Here is a 12,681-nt window from a genome sequence, read left to right as displayed (position 1 = left end):
AACTGAGGATTCTCCACAGGAAGTGAGGATTACGTTTAGTCTCTGGCACTTAGCATGTCACACTCGAGACCGAGTGGCTATCGCTAAACCAGCAATCACGAGTCCACACATTCCAGTCATCTAGGTTTGTCCTCTTGCTTCTCTAAAGCTCGCCTCCACGCCCACCACCCAAATGTCTTGAGTTGACAATACACAACAGTTATTAGAAACCATTCTCAAAGTCGCCCACTGGTGATGTCTAGGCTATGTCAAGTTCAGAACCTCAGTGGGACAGAACTCTAAAATGACAGACATGGAAGACCTCTGACGTAAGTTAGTATCTCTCAAGCCATGAAAACTACCCGAAAGGTTAGTCTATGCCGACCAGATAAGGCTAACGGTCTTAACAGTATCCTCCAGTCCCAGCAACTGGCCTTCATCCCAAGGCCAAGTGGATTCCATGGAAATCACTCCACCCTCAGTGTCAATACAGCTCAAGAGAGACACTCAAGACCTTAGGGACTTTGTCTAGAAAGGGAAAAAATGAAATATTCATGAAGAATAAGTAGATATCAACTCAGACATGAGAGGAAAAGCATGGTTACTGGGGGGAGGGGGGCAACTTCTGAGAATGAATGAGAATCAGATGGGCGTGGGGCTTGGGGGGCTTGGGGATTGAGTGAGGGCTGGCTACTGCTTTAATGATATGTCAAATGCCATAAAAGAATGCTAGCAATTGGGCCAGCCTGACCTAGACTCTGTAGCTCATATGCCACCTTCTCCCTCAAGGTATTAATATTTATGCACAGGGGAAGTTTTGAGTCAGGGGCTAATGCTGGCTCAGCACAAAGGCACACTGGTGACTGGCTTCTTTTTTCGTCTTGTTTCACCTGCTGATATTGCCTTCTTCTGTACCCTTTGGCAGCTCGTTGTATAGGCAGTGATAGAATGGGAGCCTTGGGACAAACGTGAGGTGTTAGGAAAACAAAAAGGGCAAGAGAAGTCCCTCTGAAGAACTAGAGTCAGGGCAGGTGGCAGGAAGGACACAGAGTGGCTGTGAGATCTAGGTCTCTTACCCAGTAGCTTATGCAGTCACCTGGGAAAGTCATGTGATTCCCACAGTCTTAATGTGCTTATCTGTGGCGGGTGCAAGCTGGGCTAGATCATCTTTGAGGACTGTTCCAGCCCTGACCTTTTCCAAGACCAAGAATGAGATCAGAGTCAGAACACTGTGGACCACAGGAAACAAGAAGTCTGCCTCAAAATGGCCCCAACACCTCAAATCTGTTGTGATTCTGCTCACTCGTTTGCCCCAAGGCCCTGGTCTCTCTGAATTGTTGCGGATTTAGAGGACACAACACAAAATTGTGACAGTGACCAGAGGGCCAAGAAACATCCCTCCAGGGAAAAATGTCACTGTGTGTTATCAGAGGACAGAAGAAGCAGACAGGCACATATGTGCTCTTCAGTAAGGTAGAGAGGTGGTGGAGCACCTGTGTTGGAGGAGCAGAGCTTAGGCCTGGTGCAGGAGCTGGTTGCCTAATGACTTCCCATTCATTCCCGTGTAAGGCAAAGATTAGCTATTTATACCATTGAGAGGTATAGTATACTAACGAGGGGTGCATAGGGCTGGGTACAGGACAGTGTGGGCTTACCCAGTCAGCTCTATGCTGCAGCAAGTTGCAAGAGTAGGGGGAGGTAAGTCTGGGTTGTGCTGTGGTCACCAGTGGAAGCAGGGCTCTGCAGCAGGCAAACTCACGCAGGCAGCAGGGCTTGTAGATGCTAAGGGACTTGTCACAGGAAGAGGGGAACTGTCTTACTGCTCTGAGCCTCAGGCAATCATAAGGCCTTTTCCTCAAAGCTACAAGGGAGGGCCTATTGCAAAAGGACAGCTTTAGAAATAAGAACACCCACGGCCAGTAGAGCGCTATTGAGCAATTACGCTTAAAGCCAGGTCACAGCCCTGTCTGGACCAATTAGCTTTGTTTTACAGCACCACATAGGAAACCTCTAACCCCAGGTAGCCAAGAAAGGCTGCTGGTCCCAAGTGGCAGGAATGAAGGGTATGGAATAGTTGGTGCACATCCATTACTTCTGCAGAAGGAAGGGCTCAGACACAGAGCATGTGGCTCGCCTCCCATACCATCAGGATCCTAGTGAAGACTTCATATGGGATGGAATCCTAGTAAATAATACTTGCCTACCCTTCCTGGGTGCTTGGTGGGTTGTCTCTAGTCCTCTGCTTGAGGAATCCTGGTACCTCAGGTAGTCTCAGGAAGGTCAAAGCCTGGTGGCTTTAGAATGCCGAGCTAGACACTGAGAGGTATATATATATATATATATATGTGTGTGTGTGTATGTGTATATGTATATATCTCCAATATGGAATGTCTGCCTGACCAAGATAGAAGGAATCTAATGAGGGTGGGCGCTTCCACCCATTGGTCCAGGGAGAGGGTACTCTGAGAGGGTACCAGGAGAGAGCGAGCAGTGCAGCCAGAGACTAATGAGGATAATGGGGCTAAGCCTGAGGGAGCAGCAGGGAAAATGAGCATCTAGTGAAGGCAATCAGACAGACAGAAGCTCCCACTGAGCTGCAAGTAAACAAGGGAGTCTTGCAGCCCCACTGGTGGCCCTGTGGCTTCTGACTCTGGTGACTGCCGGAAGGGGTGCAGATAGGGGTCACTGGGGACTGCCCAAAATGCAGGGCAGGGCAGGGCAGGGCAGGGCAGGGCAGGGCAGGGCAGGGCAGGGCAGGGCTGACCAGCCTTGTGAATTATTCAGGATGTTCTGGGGGTAGGACTTGCCCTGGGAAGCTGTCTTCGTGGCTCATGCAGGGCCGCTGTCCCTGTTGTATCATCTGGAGAACCGTGTGCCCATCACTTGCCCTGAAGGACTCCTCTGGCAAGCTCTCCCTCTCTGCCTCAGTCAGTCCTGCATGCAAGAACTCAGATACCTGGGGACTTAAGGGAGAGTTCTAGGCCTTGCTGCATAGTCCTGAAGAATGGATTTCCTTGGCCTGAGAGGTGCTGGAAGACTTGGGATACTCACACCTCTAGACTTGCCTACAACTCTGTCTTTCTCCTATGTAGGATGGCTTTGTGGGCAAACTGCAAAACCAACTTTTCTGTCATGTCAAGGGCTATTCCCTCTAGAAAATTCTCCTACAATAGCATATCCTGTTCTCTCTCCCTAAGCAGGTTCTACCAAGATGGCACTTGTCACAGTTTTGTGGTTAGTTCTGTGTACTTGCTGTCTCCTGTATTTATTTATTTTTCAGTCGTGGCCTCACTCTAGAACTCTAGACTCTATATCCAACTTCCTACTTAGCATCTCCACACAGATGTCCAAAAAGCACCTCAACTACGTGTCTAAGCCCGAGGCCTGACCACCCTTCCTATCCCTAAGGTTTCTCTGCTCAGAGAACGGCGAGTCTCCCTCAATTGCTGGAGACCTCAATTCTTCCCTTTCCCCCGACTTTTAGACTCTAGCATCCAACCTGCCAGCAGGTCTTATTGCTTTTCCCTTCAAAACAGGGCCAGATGCCAGACACAATGTAATCCCAACTCTCTGGAAGCAGAGGTAGGAGGATCACCCACAAATTCAAGGCCAGCCTAGGTTATACAATGTGTTCCAGATCAGTCAGGGCTACATAATATGAACCTATCCTAAAGCACAAAACCAACCAAGTAAATAGCAACAAAGTGTCCAGCAATGAGCCACTTCTTCCACCCTACCATGATGCGGTTCCTGAGGTACTTCTCAGAGCTCTGGTCCTGATTCTCAGTTCTCTTCCCATCGCACTCCTCCTTCTAGCTTTGAGTTACCACCTCTCTCTCCTTTTCCTTTAATTTGATTTAAGACACTGTGCTCTTTTGGTCACATGTTTGCTTTTCTGGTGACTTCTATTCAAGTACAAACTCTGAGGGCACGGGCTACGCTTGTCCCTTTAATGGCCAGGTGTTCCGGGACCCAGGTCTGTTTCTGGAGGGACCATGAAGACTCACTGCTAGACACAGACTCCTGAGGCTTCTCTCTCACTACTTGAACCTGAGAACCTGAGGTCCATGCCAGGCATTGTGAAAGCGACCATTCAGCTGCTGGCCAGCGAGCGGTCCTTGGCAGGTTTCATTTCAGGGTGACTTAATGAGTCACAGCAGATCAATGTAAGAATCTTGTTCTGCACTTGAGAGACCCTTTGTGGGCACTCTTGGGTCTCTTGGCTTCAGAATGTGGGCATGTGAAGGGGGTGCTATGGGAATGCTTTTGTTCCTGGAGGCCAGCCTTCCCTACATGTGCTGGGCCAATGAGGACAGTGTGTTTCCAGGACAACAGTGGGGCTTCTGGCCTCTTTTATCAGACCATGAGGGACGTGAGGAAAGGACTGGAGCTGAAAGCATCATATGCCCAGCCTGAGCCTAGTAGTGCACAGCAGTCACACTGCAAGTGGTTGTTACACAATGAAAGGGAACCAAAATGTATGTAGAGAGGTTCTCTCTAGATCTTCCTTCCAATCTGAAGTCAGGCAAGCATAACTCCCCTACTTCTGATCACCCTGTTTATCTCTTCCTGATCTTCACTGACATCAGAGCCTCATCCCAAACTTACTTTCTTTTTTGTTTTTTTTGTTTTTGTTTTGTTTTGTTTTGTTTTGTTTTGTTTTCGAGACAGGTTTTTTTCTGTATAGCCCTGGCTGTCCTGGAACTCACTCTGTAGACGAGGCTGGCTTTGAACTCAGAAATCCACCTGCCTCTGCCTCCCAAGTGCTGGGATTAAAGGCGTGTGTGTGCCACCACTGCCCGGCCCAAACTTCCTTTTCTAGAAAGTTTTCCAGGCCAGTCTGAAGTGACTGTTCCCTCTCTCCCTCTGTCTGTGGTGGAGCACCGTCTGTACAGCTGTGTTGTCAAGCAGTCTGAATCAGTCCCTGCTCAAGTGTGCACTCTGGGCACGCTGGGGGCTGCTCTTGCTTTGCCATCTTTCCCATAGTACCCAACAAGCACTCTACGAAGCAACTGACTGTTACACAGGTAGCACTTGGTAAATGTTTGTTAATTCAGAGAGGAATGATTCTCCAAGCCAATGTGAATGGGAAGGACACTGGAGCAAAGGCATAAGAAGGCAGATATGTCAGCCCACAAGTTGTCCCTCAAATGATCTGATTGAGACAGATGAAGCTGTCTAGCCAGACCACACGTCACAACACAACATCTGAGTCCCTTGATTAGTCCCACTATTTCATGGTCCACTCTCTGTGCTGAGGAGTGAGGTCCACTGAAGACCTCAATTCAAACTTTGGTTTTAACAGTTTTGTCCCTGGGGGAAACTGGCTAAGTCGGTTACCTTGAACCTTCATTTGTGTATTCACGTGCAGAGGACACTGAGTCATGGTGAGCGAGAGCGTGAGAGAGAGAACACGCTCTTGGCACCTTAGGCGCTCAGGAAGTGTAAGCTGCTTCCCCCAGGAAGCAGGGTGGGTGGGACTGGAAGGAGGCAGGTGGGATGGAGATGAGCAAGGGCAGAGGAAGCCTGTGCCTTTTGGGAGAAGGAGGGAAAAAGCTTGGTGCTGTGGTGGGCAGCCCTGGCTCTGAGGGAGGACTGATGAAAAGATTTAGGGGTGAAGAAGAAATGTCTGGAACTTGGACCCAGTGGCTGATCCTCCCAGGTTCTAGGCTTCTTCCGTGGAGATCATACAGATGAACACAATTCTAATTCACAAAAGCAAGAGACCAAAAAATCGTTTTATGGGAGAGGCTGAGAAGCTGAAGAAAAAAAAATCTCAAGAATGTTGGCAAACTTTCTAGAACTGCAGCCAGGAGGGCAAGGCATTTTTTTTTTTTTTTTTTTTTAAGGTCACAGAAAAAAATACGGTTAAGCCAAGAAATACAAGAATACAACGCTCCCTGCTTATCTGTGGTTTGCCTTTCTGTGGTTTTAGTTACTCACAGTCAACCACAAACCTAAAATATTAAATGAGAAATTCCAGAAATAAACAATTCGTGTCTTAAATTGAAAGCCTTTCTAAGTAGTGTGGCAAAATGCTACAGCATTCACCCCTGCCCTCTATTATCTGTTTGTTTAGCGTATCCACAGTGTATACCTCACCAGTAGTCACTCAGCAATTGTCTTGGCTATGGAGTAGACCAGGACGGTGTGATGCCCTTGAGTCCAACCAACTCTAATTTTACTTAAGAATGGTCTAAATCACAGAAATACCGACACTATTTTATTGTGATATATTGTTATTATTGTTATCAATCTGTTAATGTGCATAATGTATAAATTTATCACAATGTATAGAGGGTTTGGTACTAAGGCAGGTACACAGGGACATGCATGAATATGTTCATCTTGGATAGTGTTTGTGGAAGGGTGTGCTCTAGTAACGTATAACTACCAGCCATGACAGGTGGCCTACATTGAAGTGAATAATAAGGCTTGGGAATGGAAAAAAGTGGCCCACAGGCTGAGCCTGTGGGGAAGACATAGAAGAGCAGGGTTCAAGCAGGCTGCTCGGGACCAGCGCCACCCTCAGTAGCTCAGGAGCTACACTAACATTATAGACCAGAGAAGACAGATTGTCCCCAGTCTGTTGATAGTAAAACTGAGTCACATTCTAGATACTCCCAATGTCTCGGAGCACGTAGGTACAGGAAGTAGAATGCAATGCAAGTTTGATTGGCACCTGGAGGGAGGGGCTTTTGCTTCACACCCCCACTCCTTACTTCCTCCACCCCAAACAGCCCAAAAATTCTCTCTCTCTCTCTCTCTCTCTCTCTCTCTCTCACACACACACACACACACACACACACACACACACACACACACACACCTGGTAGAGACCTAGGAAAGCAGGAAGATAGCCAAGTCACTTGGCACTACCAAACACCACATATTTCTGGCTCCTTTATAGCAGTGACGGTGACTGACAGAGTTAGTTGTTGCATGCGCTGGGCTCCGAAGCCTCTGTAACAGTAACTACAAGGCTACGGAGATGTTAGCGAACCCAGTGACAGTGGCTCTATTATAATGATAAATCTACAGCTTTATATAGAAATAATGAGACTAGAGGTAGGAGTGGGAGGAGGGAAGGATTGGGTGAGTTTCATCAATTGGAACTCTGGTTGGAGAGACAGCAGCAACCCGCTAGGATTGCCTGAGAGGCTGGCAGGGAACGTCTCCGTGCCAGCAGGTGTGAAGGCCACAGAACCAGGGAGAGCCATGCCCCTGGCTGAAATGGATGTCATGAACTCCCTTGCTTTCTTTCCCAAGGCTGGTCTTGGGAATTACTGGAAGACTTGAGGGCTCCAACTGCCTTAGCATATCCTGTCTGCATACTTCTCATCCTCCCAGAGGCCAGAGCTGTGTATAGCTGGAGGCCAGGGTGCCCTGGGACTTCAGTTTACAATCAGCATAGCTAGAATACCCGGATGTTAACCTCCCTCTCACTAGCCTCAAGCTCAGCATTCAGTGGCTGAGAGAAAGTAAGACAAACATCAGGCTTTGCCACTTCCAACCAACTTGAGCCCTGGGGCAAGGGACCAGCCTGGTTCTACAGGCGATGGTTGAATGTGATTCCCAATGAGCCCAAGGAGCTGCTGGGATAGCATTTGTGGGAGAGCATGGCCACATAGCATCCTCCTAACCCTCCATGTTCACTGTGCCTCTTTCCACTCAATATGTGACTCACTGTCCCTCTGTTCCAACGTAGACTACCTCCACCTCCCCAGAACAATCAGTACTTAAATCCTAAGCAATGGCATAGTGTGTCCCTTCCCAAGTTATGTTGTACCTACTATTAAAAAGAAAAAAAATGACTTAGAACTTCTCCAGGAAACCTTCCCAGGTTAACCCAGTTCAACTCCAGTAGAAAGTAGGCAGTGGACACAGCCAATCCTCCATTAGGAGACTTTCAATACATCAATATGAGGGAAGATGCACCTTGGGGACATGGAAACCTATGGGAGACACCTTAAGATGAAGAGGGTTCCCAGAAGGGTTTGGAAGGTGGATTGGACTGGCAGGCATGTAGCAAACAGGCCCGTGTAACAGAGCCTGTGGTAGTTAGTTCTCATCAAGCTTACATAAACTAAACAGAGCCTGTGGTAGTTAGTTCTCATCAAGCTTACATAAACTAAAGCCACACAGGAAGGGGAAACCTCAATTAAGAAATTGTCTCCCAGGCTGGCCTCGAACTCGTGATCCTCCTGCCTCTGCCTCCTTCAGCAAATCCTACCGGTGTGCACCATCACTCCCTATGCCAGTGCCTGGCAAACACATAAGTGGATGCTCACAGTCATCTATTGGATGAAACATAGGGCCTCTAATGAAGGAGCTAGAGAAAGTACCCAAGGAGCTAAAGGGATCTGCAACCCTATAGGTGGAACAACAATATGAACTAACCAGTACCCCCCCCCCCCAGAGCTGTGTCTCTAGTTGCATGTGTAGCAGAGGATGGCCTAGTCGGCCATCAATGGGAGGAGAGGCCCTTGGTCTTGCGAAGATCATACGCCCCAGTACAGGGGAATGCCAGGGCCAGGAAGCAGGAGTGGGTGGGTTGGGGAGCAGGGTGGGGGGAGGGTATAGGGGGCTTTGAGGATAGCATTTGAAATGTAAATGAAGAAAATATCTAATAAAAAAAAAAGCCTGAAAAAAAAGGAAATTGACTCCATCAGATTGGCCTGTAGGTATTATCTGTGGTGCATTTTCTAGATTAATGGTGGATATGAGAAGGCCCAGCCCACTGTGGGGTGCTACCACTGGGCAAGGGGTTCTGAGTTGTATTAACTGAACAAACCATGAAAAGCGAGCCAGAAAACAACGTTCCTCTATGGCCTCTTCTACTTCAGTGCCTGCCTCCAGGTTTCTGCCTTGACTGCCCTTGACAACAGACTGTAAGCTGTAAGCTGAAATGAACCCTTTTCTTCCTGAGTTGCTTTTGGTCAGTATTTTATCACAACGGTGGAAAGCAAAGTAAGACAGAGCCCTTGAAAACCAAGAAGGGACTGTTGGCCATATTGAAGGACCTGCTGGGCTGGAGCAGGAAAACTGATGTTCTAAGCTCAGGTCTGAAGTACAGCTCTGAGAACAAAATTGAGCACGAGGGGGAAACAGAACCTGGCTGTTGGCTGCACTCATCTGCCAGTCCCCATCCCCCAACACTGCACAAGCTACTGGATTTTATATACTCTGAGTGTTCAGTCATTCCCTGTGACTGTGACTTGGGTCTCCCTGGTCCCCAAATAATTAAAATTTCACAGCCAACATCACAACGCAGGTGCAAAGACCAGCCTGTTTGCAGCAGCCCTCCTTGCTTTGCTTGAATTCTTGTCTAGGGCTGGAGCCAGTTCTCCAGGCCTGTAGTGACTGGCGAGGCTTTGGGCTGCACAGTCTCCATGGTACTCAGCTGAAGAGGCTGCCCCGTGAGCCTGGTACTCAGCTCTGCAGACCTGGAAGGGCCTGGGCTGGCCTCTCTCTGCTCCTGACCTAGAATGCATCCCACAGCTCTTGTCTTGGATTATTTGTATCCATCCTTCCCCATCGAGTTCAATTGTTCTCATTTGGAGCTCTTTCCCACTGTCTCTCACTGTCATGGCTTTGGAGATTTGGGTATCTGCTGGCCTGCTATGCAGCTACTAAGTATAAATCACCTGTCTCTTTGGTTAGATTTTAAGTCCCTGTGTGTTAAAAAGGTTACCTTCTACCCCAGACACACCTCCTGGCCCCTCATCGTCCTCTCAGGATAAGGCAATGGAGGGAGGCTCTATTCACAGTGACTGAGGAGGACCTGCCTTCTTCTGAAGCTGGGCAGGGGAAGTGGGAGTAGCACCAGGGTGGGGACAGCTACATTCCAGGATGTGGAAAGTTACATACAATCGAGGGGTGTGCTTGAACACAGTCTATTCCAGGACGAGGATACGGAGGTGGTGACTCTGGTCAGGGACAGAGGAGGCTCCCAGAGGACAAAATAGAGCACAGCCCCTGGTCAGCAGAGCTCTCCACCCTAAGCCACAGCCTCACTGTGAGAACTGAGCTATCCTCCACGTGTGCAGCCACAATAATGAAGCCCCGCTGTAAGAGACCACGGGGAAGAGCTGCGCCAGATGTAAACTTCAGAGTGACTTATGCTTCAGAGCACTTGGGCCCACTATGGTGTGCTGCTACTGTTTTGCTTACTCCCCAGCTCCAGCCTCAGGTTGTCTGCTGACCAGGCTGCCTGCCTATGCCATTCCTGGGGATGACATTTTAAAGCTGGAAACGGCACTGGAGCATTGCTATCTCCAGCCATGAGTCTAGAGTGCCCCAGAGAGCCTTCCTGAGGCAAAAGTAGAGTCCATCAACTTTCTCTATGAACACCACATTCTTTATCACCCATAAAGAATGAGACTGATTTCCTCAAAAGCTCTTCTCACAAATTCAACATAATGATATCAAGTATGGAATGTTCAAACATGGGGTTAGTATATATGTGTTCATCTCTGCTAAGGTACAATTCAAGAAACATCCAGGGAGACAGACACTCAAGCAGTTAACACTACAAGTCAATTGGCGTTTGCTTAATGCCTCTGCAGACGTTCATCTGCATAGGTGCATGCAGAGAGGTACAACCTTGCTATATCTGTAGGCTGCTTTAACCTCACCGTCTCATGCTCTCCATGTTAACAGAGGTTCTGGGTAGGCTTCACTAGGTCCTTCTACCAAGTTTATCCTTCTCTTAAAAGTCCAACTTGAAGAGGGCAGAGGAGATGGTTCAGTGGTTAAGAGTGTGTGCTGCTCCTGCAGTAGACCTAAGATCAGGTCCTAGCACCCATGCTGGGCAGTTCATAACTGCCTTCATTTCCAGCCCTCTTCAAGTCTCTGAAGGCATTCCATGAACATGCAAAAACCTCCCTTCCAACAGACACATACATACACACAATTAGATTTCTAAACATATGTGTGTGTGTGTATATATACAATAAATAAAATAAAAAAATTAAACCCTGATTCTTTGAAACCTTTCTGGGCCTATTTCAGGTGATGGCGGGCAGGCTAGGATCAGACGTTGTGTGTGGATGTGGCCCATCTCCCAGACTAATGAGAGGACCATGCTCCAAATGAGGCACTGCGCTATGTGCTGTTCGTAAGCGGCTGAAGCCCTCCTTCTGGACATAGCAGGATTGCTTTGCTCCTGCCTTGTCGAGATAAAGAACTCCATGTGTCTGGTTTCAGCTAATGAAATATGAATGGAAGTGACATGTCACCTTTGCCTGGAAGCTTTACAGAGTGCTGCCTGCCTTGCTGTAGCTTCTTCATCCTGATGTCTAGTTGTGGGAACACACATTGGAATAGGGTCCCTGTGGGCTTGAGTCCCCTGGTAACAAGGTCCAGTAGAACCCACAGGCAGGCTGAGAAGCATATGTAACACAAACAAGAAATAAACCTTAGTTGTCTTAAGCCAGAAATTCCCAGTATTGTTTGTTACTTCAGCATGACTTTGTTCATACTGACTAACACAGCCTGGTCTTGATCACCAATTTCAAACTTCTAAAATACAGCAATGACTCTACTGACTAGTTCAGCATAGATGCGCTTTCAATTAAAACGAATATATAACATGATTGTATAGATAGCAAACTAAAGGTTTAGCAGGTAGAGAGAAACACTCATACCCTACAATCAAAATTAAAAAACACAGCTTCTTTCCCTCCCTCCCTCCCTCCCTCCCCCCCCTCCCTCCCTCCCTCCCTTCCTCCCTCCCTTCCTTATTCCATCCAGACTGAGTTCAAGGACTTCCTCAAAGCAAACTGGGCCACGAGGAAGTTCCCATAGTTCCCTATGTACCTCTAGGGGGACAGAGTGCTGAGGACACTCTTACTCAACTCAGAACTGCCCATGCTCAGGAAGCCAAGGGAAGAGGCCTGTACTCACACTAGTAGCGTACTGGATGTCCTTCCAGATGGAGGTCTCCCGGGACAGGTCAGAGGCCTCAAAGAGATTGTCCAGGATGACCTCCCCAATCATGTCATGGCGGGAGAAGCGGTCAAAGTCAAAGACACTGAGATGCAGCTTGCGGTCAGCCAGCTCCTCGTAGGGCACGGGGAAGTGGAAGTTCTCATCAAAGGTGGGGTTCAGGGTCTTGCGGTGCACCCGGGTCTGCAGCTTGCACTTGCGGTCAGGCAGGAGGTAGATCTTAACATAAGGGTCAGAACTTCCGCAAAAGTCCTTGGCAGGGAGGTCAAAGGCCTTCAGGATGCGCACAATCAGCGTCTCGCTTTCATAGTCATAGCGGAGGCTGAAGTTGATCTTCCCACAGCTCTTGGCGGCCTCCGACTTGGCATCATCCCCATCCACTGACTTCTGCTTGTAAAGCTCAGGCTTGATACGGCCAATACTGGTGGGCTGCTCGGCGGCAGCCGGCGGCAGCTCATTGCCATAGTCCACGCTGGAGACATGCATCTGTCGTGGCAGGTGGCGCTTGAAGGATGTGTGCCTGGTGAGCACAGGAGACACAAAAAACATGCGTGAGGGCTTCGGTGGGGGCTGGGAGAGTGGGCTAAAGGCAGACCTAACCCTGCTGGCTCCTCATCCCTCTTATGGGGCTCCCCTTCCTTCCCTCTCATTGACCCCACTTTTCCTCTTCATACCATTTGTGCATGAAGCAGTTGGAAGCATTGTATGTCTTAATATATGTAAAGTAGTTGGAATGGTGCCCGATGTACAGCA

The 12,681-nt window shown here is 48.5% G+C and overlaps 1 protein-coding gene across 17 annotated transcripts in view; it reads right to left on the bottom strand.

The window, feature by feature from the left end:
* Syt6 (synaptotagmin VI) overlaps positions 1 to 12,681 on the bottom strand; it is a 70,323-nt gene that overhangs the window by 45,887 nt on the left and 11,755 nt on the right. For all 17 annotated transcript variants that reach the window (XR_375547.4, XR_375546.4, XR_003954361.1 and 14 more), the window contains exon 3: positions 11,887 to 12,448. Coding sequence is in view for 12 of the 17 variants with exons in the window: in NM_018800.5 (NP_061270.2) it covers positions 11,887 to 12,448 (562 nt within the window). In the remaining 5 variants the exon portion in view is untranslated. The remainder of the gene's footprint in view (positions 1 to 11,886; positions 12,449 to 12,681) is intronic.

This window comes from Mus musculus, chromosome 3 (assembly GCF_000001635.26).
Source record: "Mus musculus strain C57BL/6J chromosome 3, GRCm38.p6 C57BL/6J".
In the NCBI taxonomy this organism is placed as follows: domain Eukaryota; kingdom Metazoa; phylum Chordata; class Mammalia; order Rodentia; family Muridae; genus Mus; species Mus musculus.
This window is presented reverse-complemented; position numbering and strand designations above follow the sequence as displayed.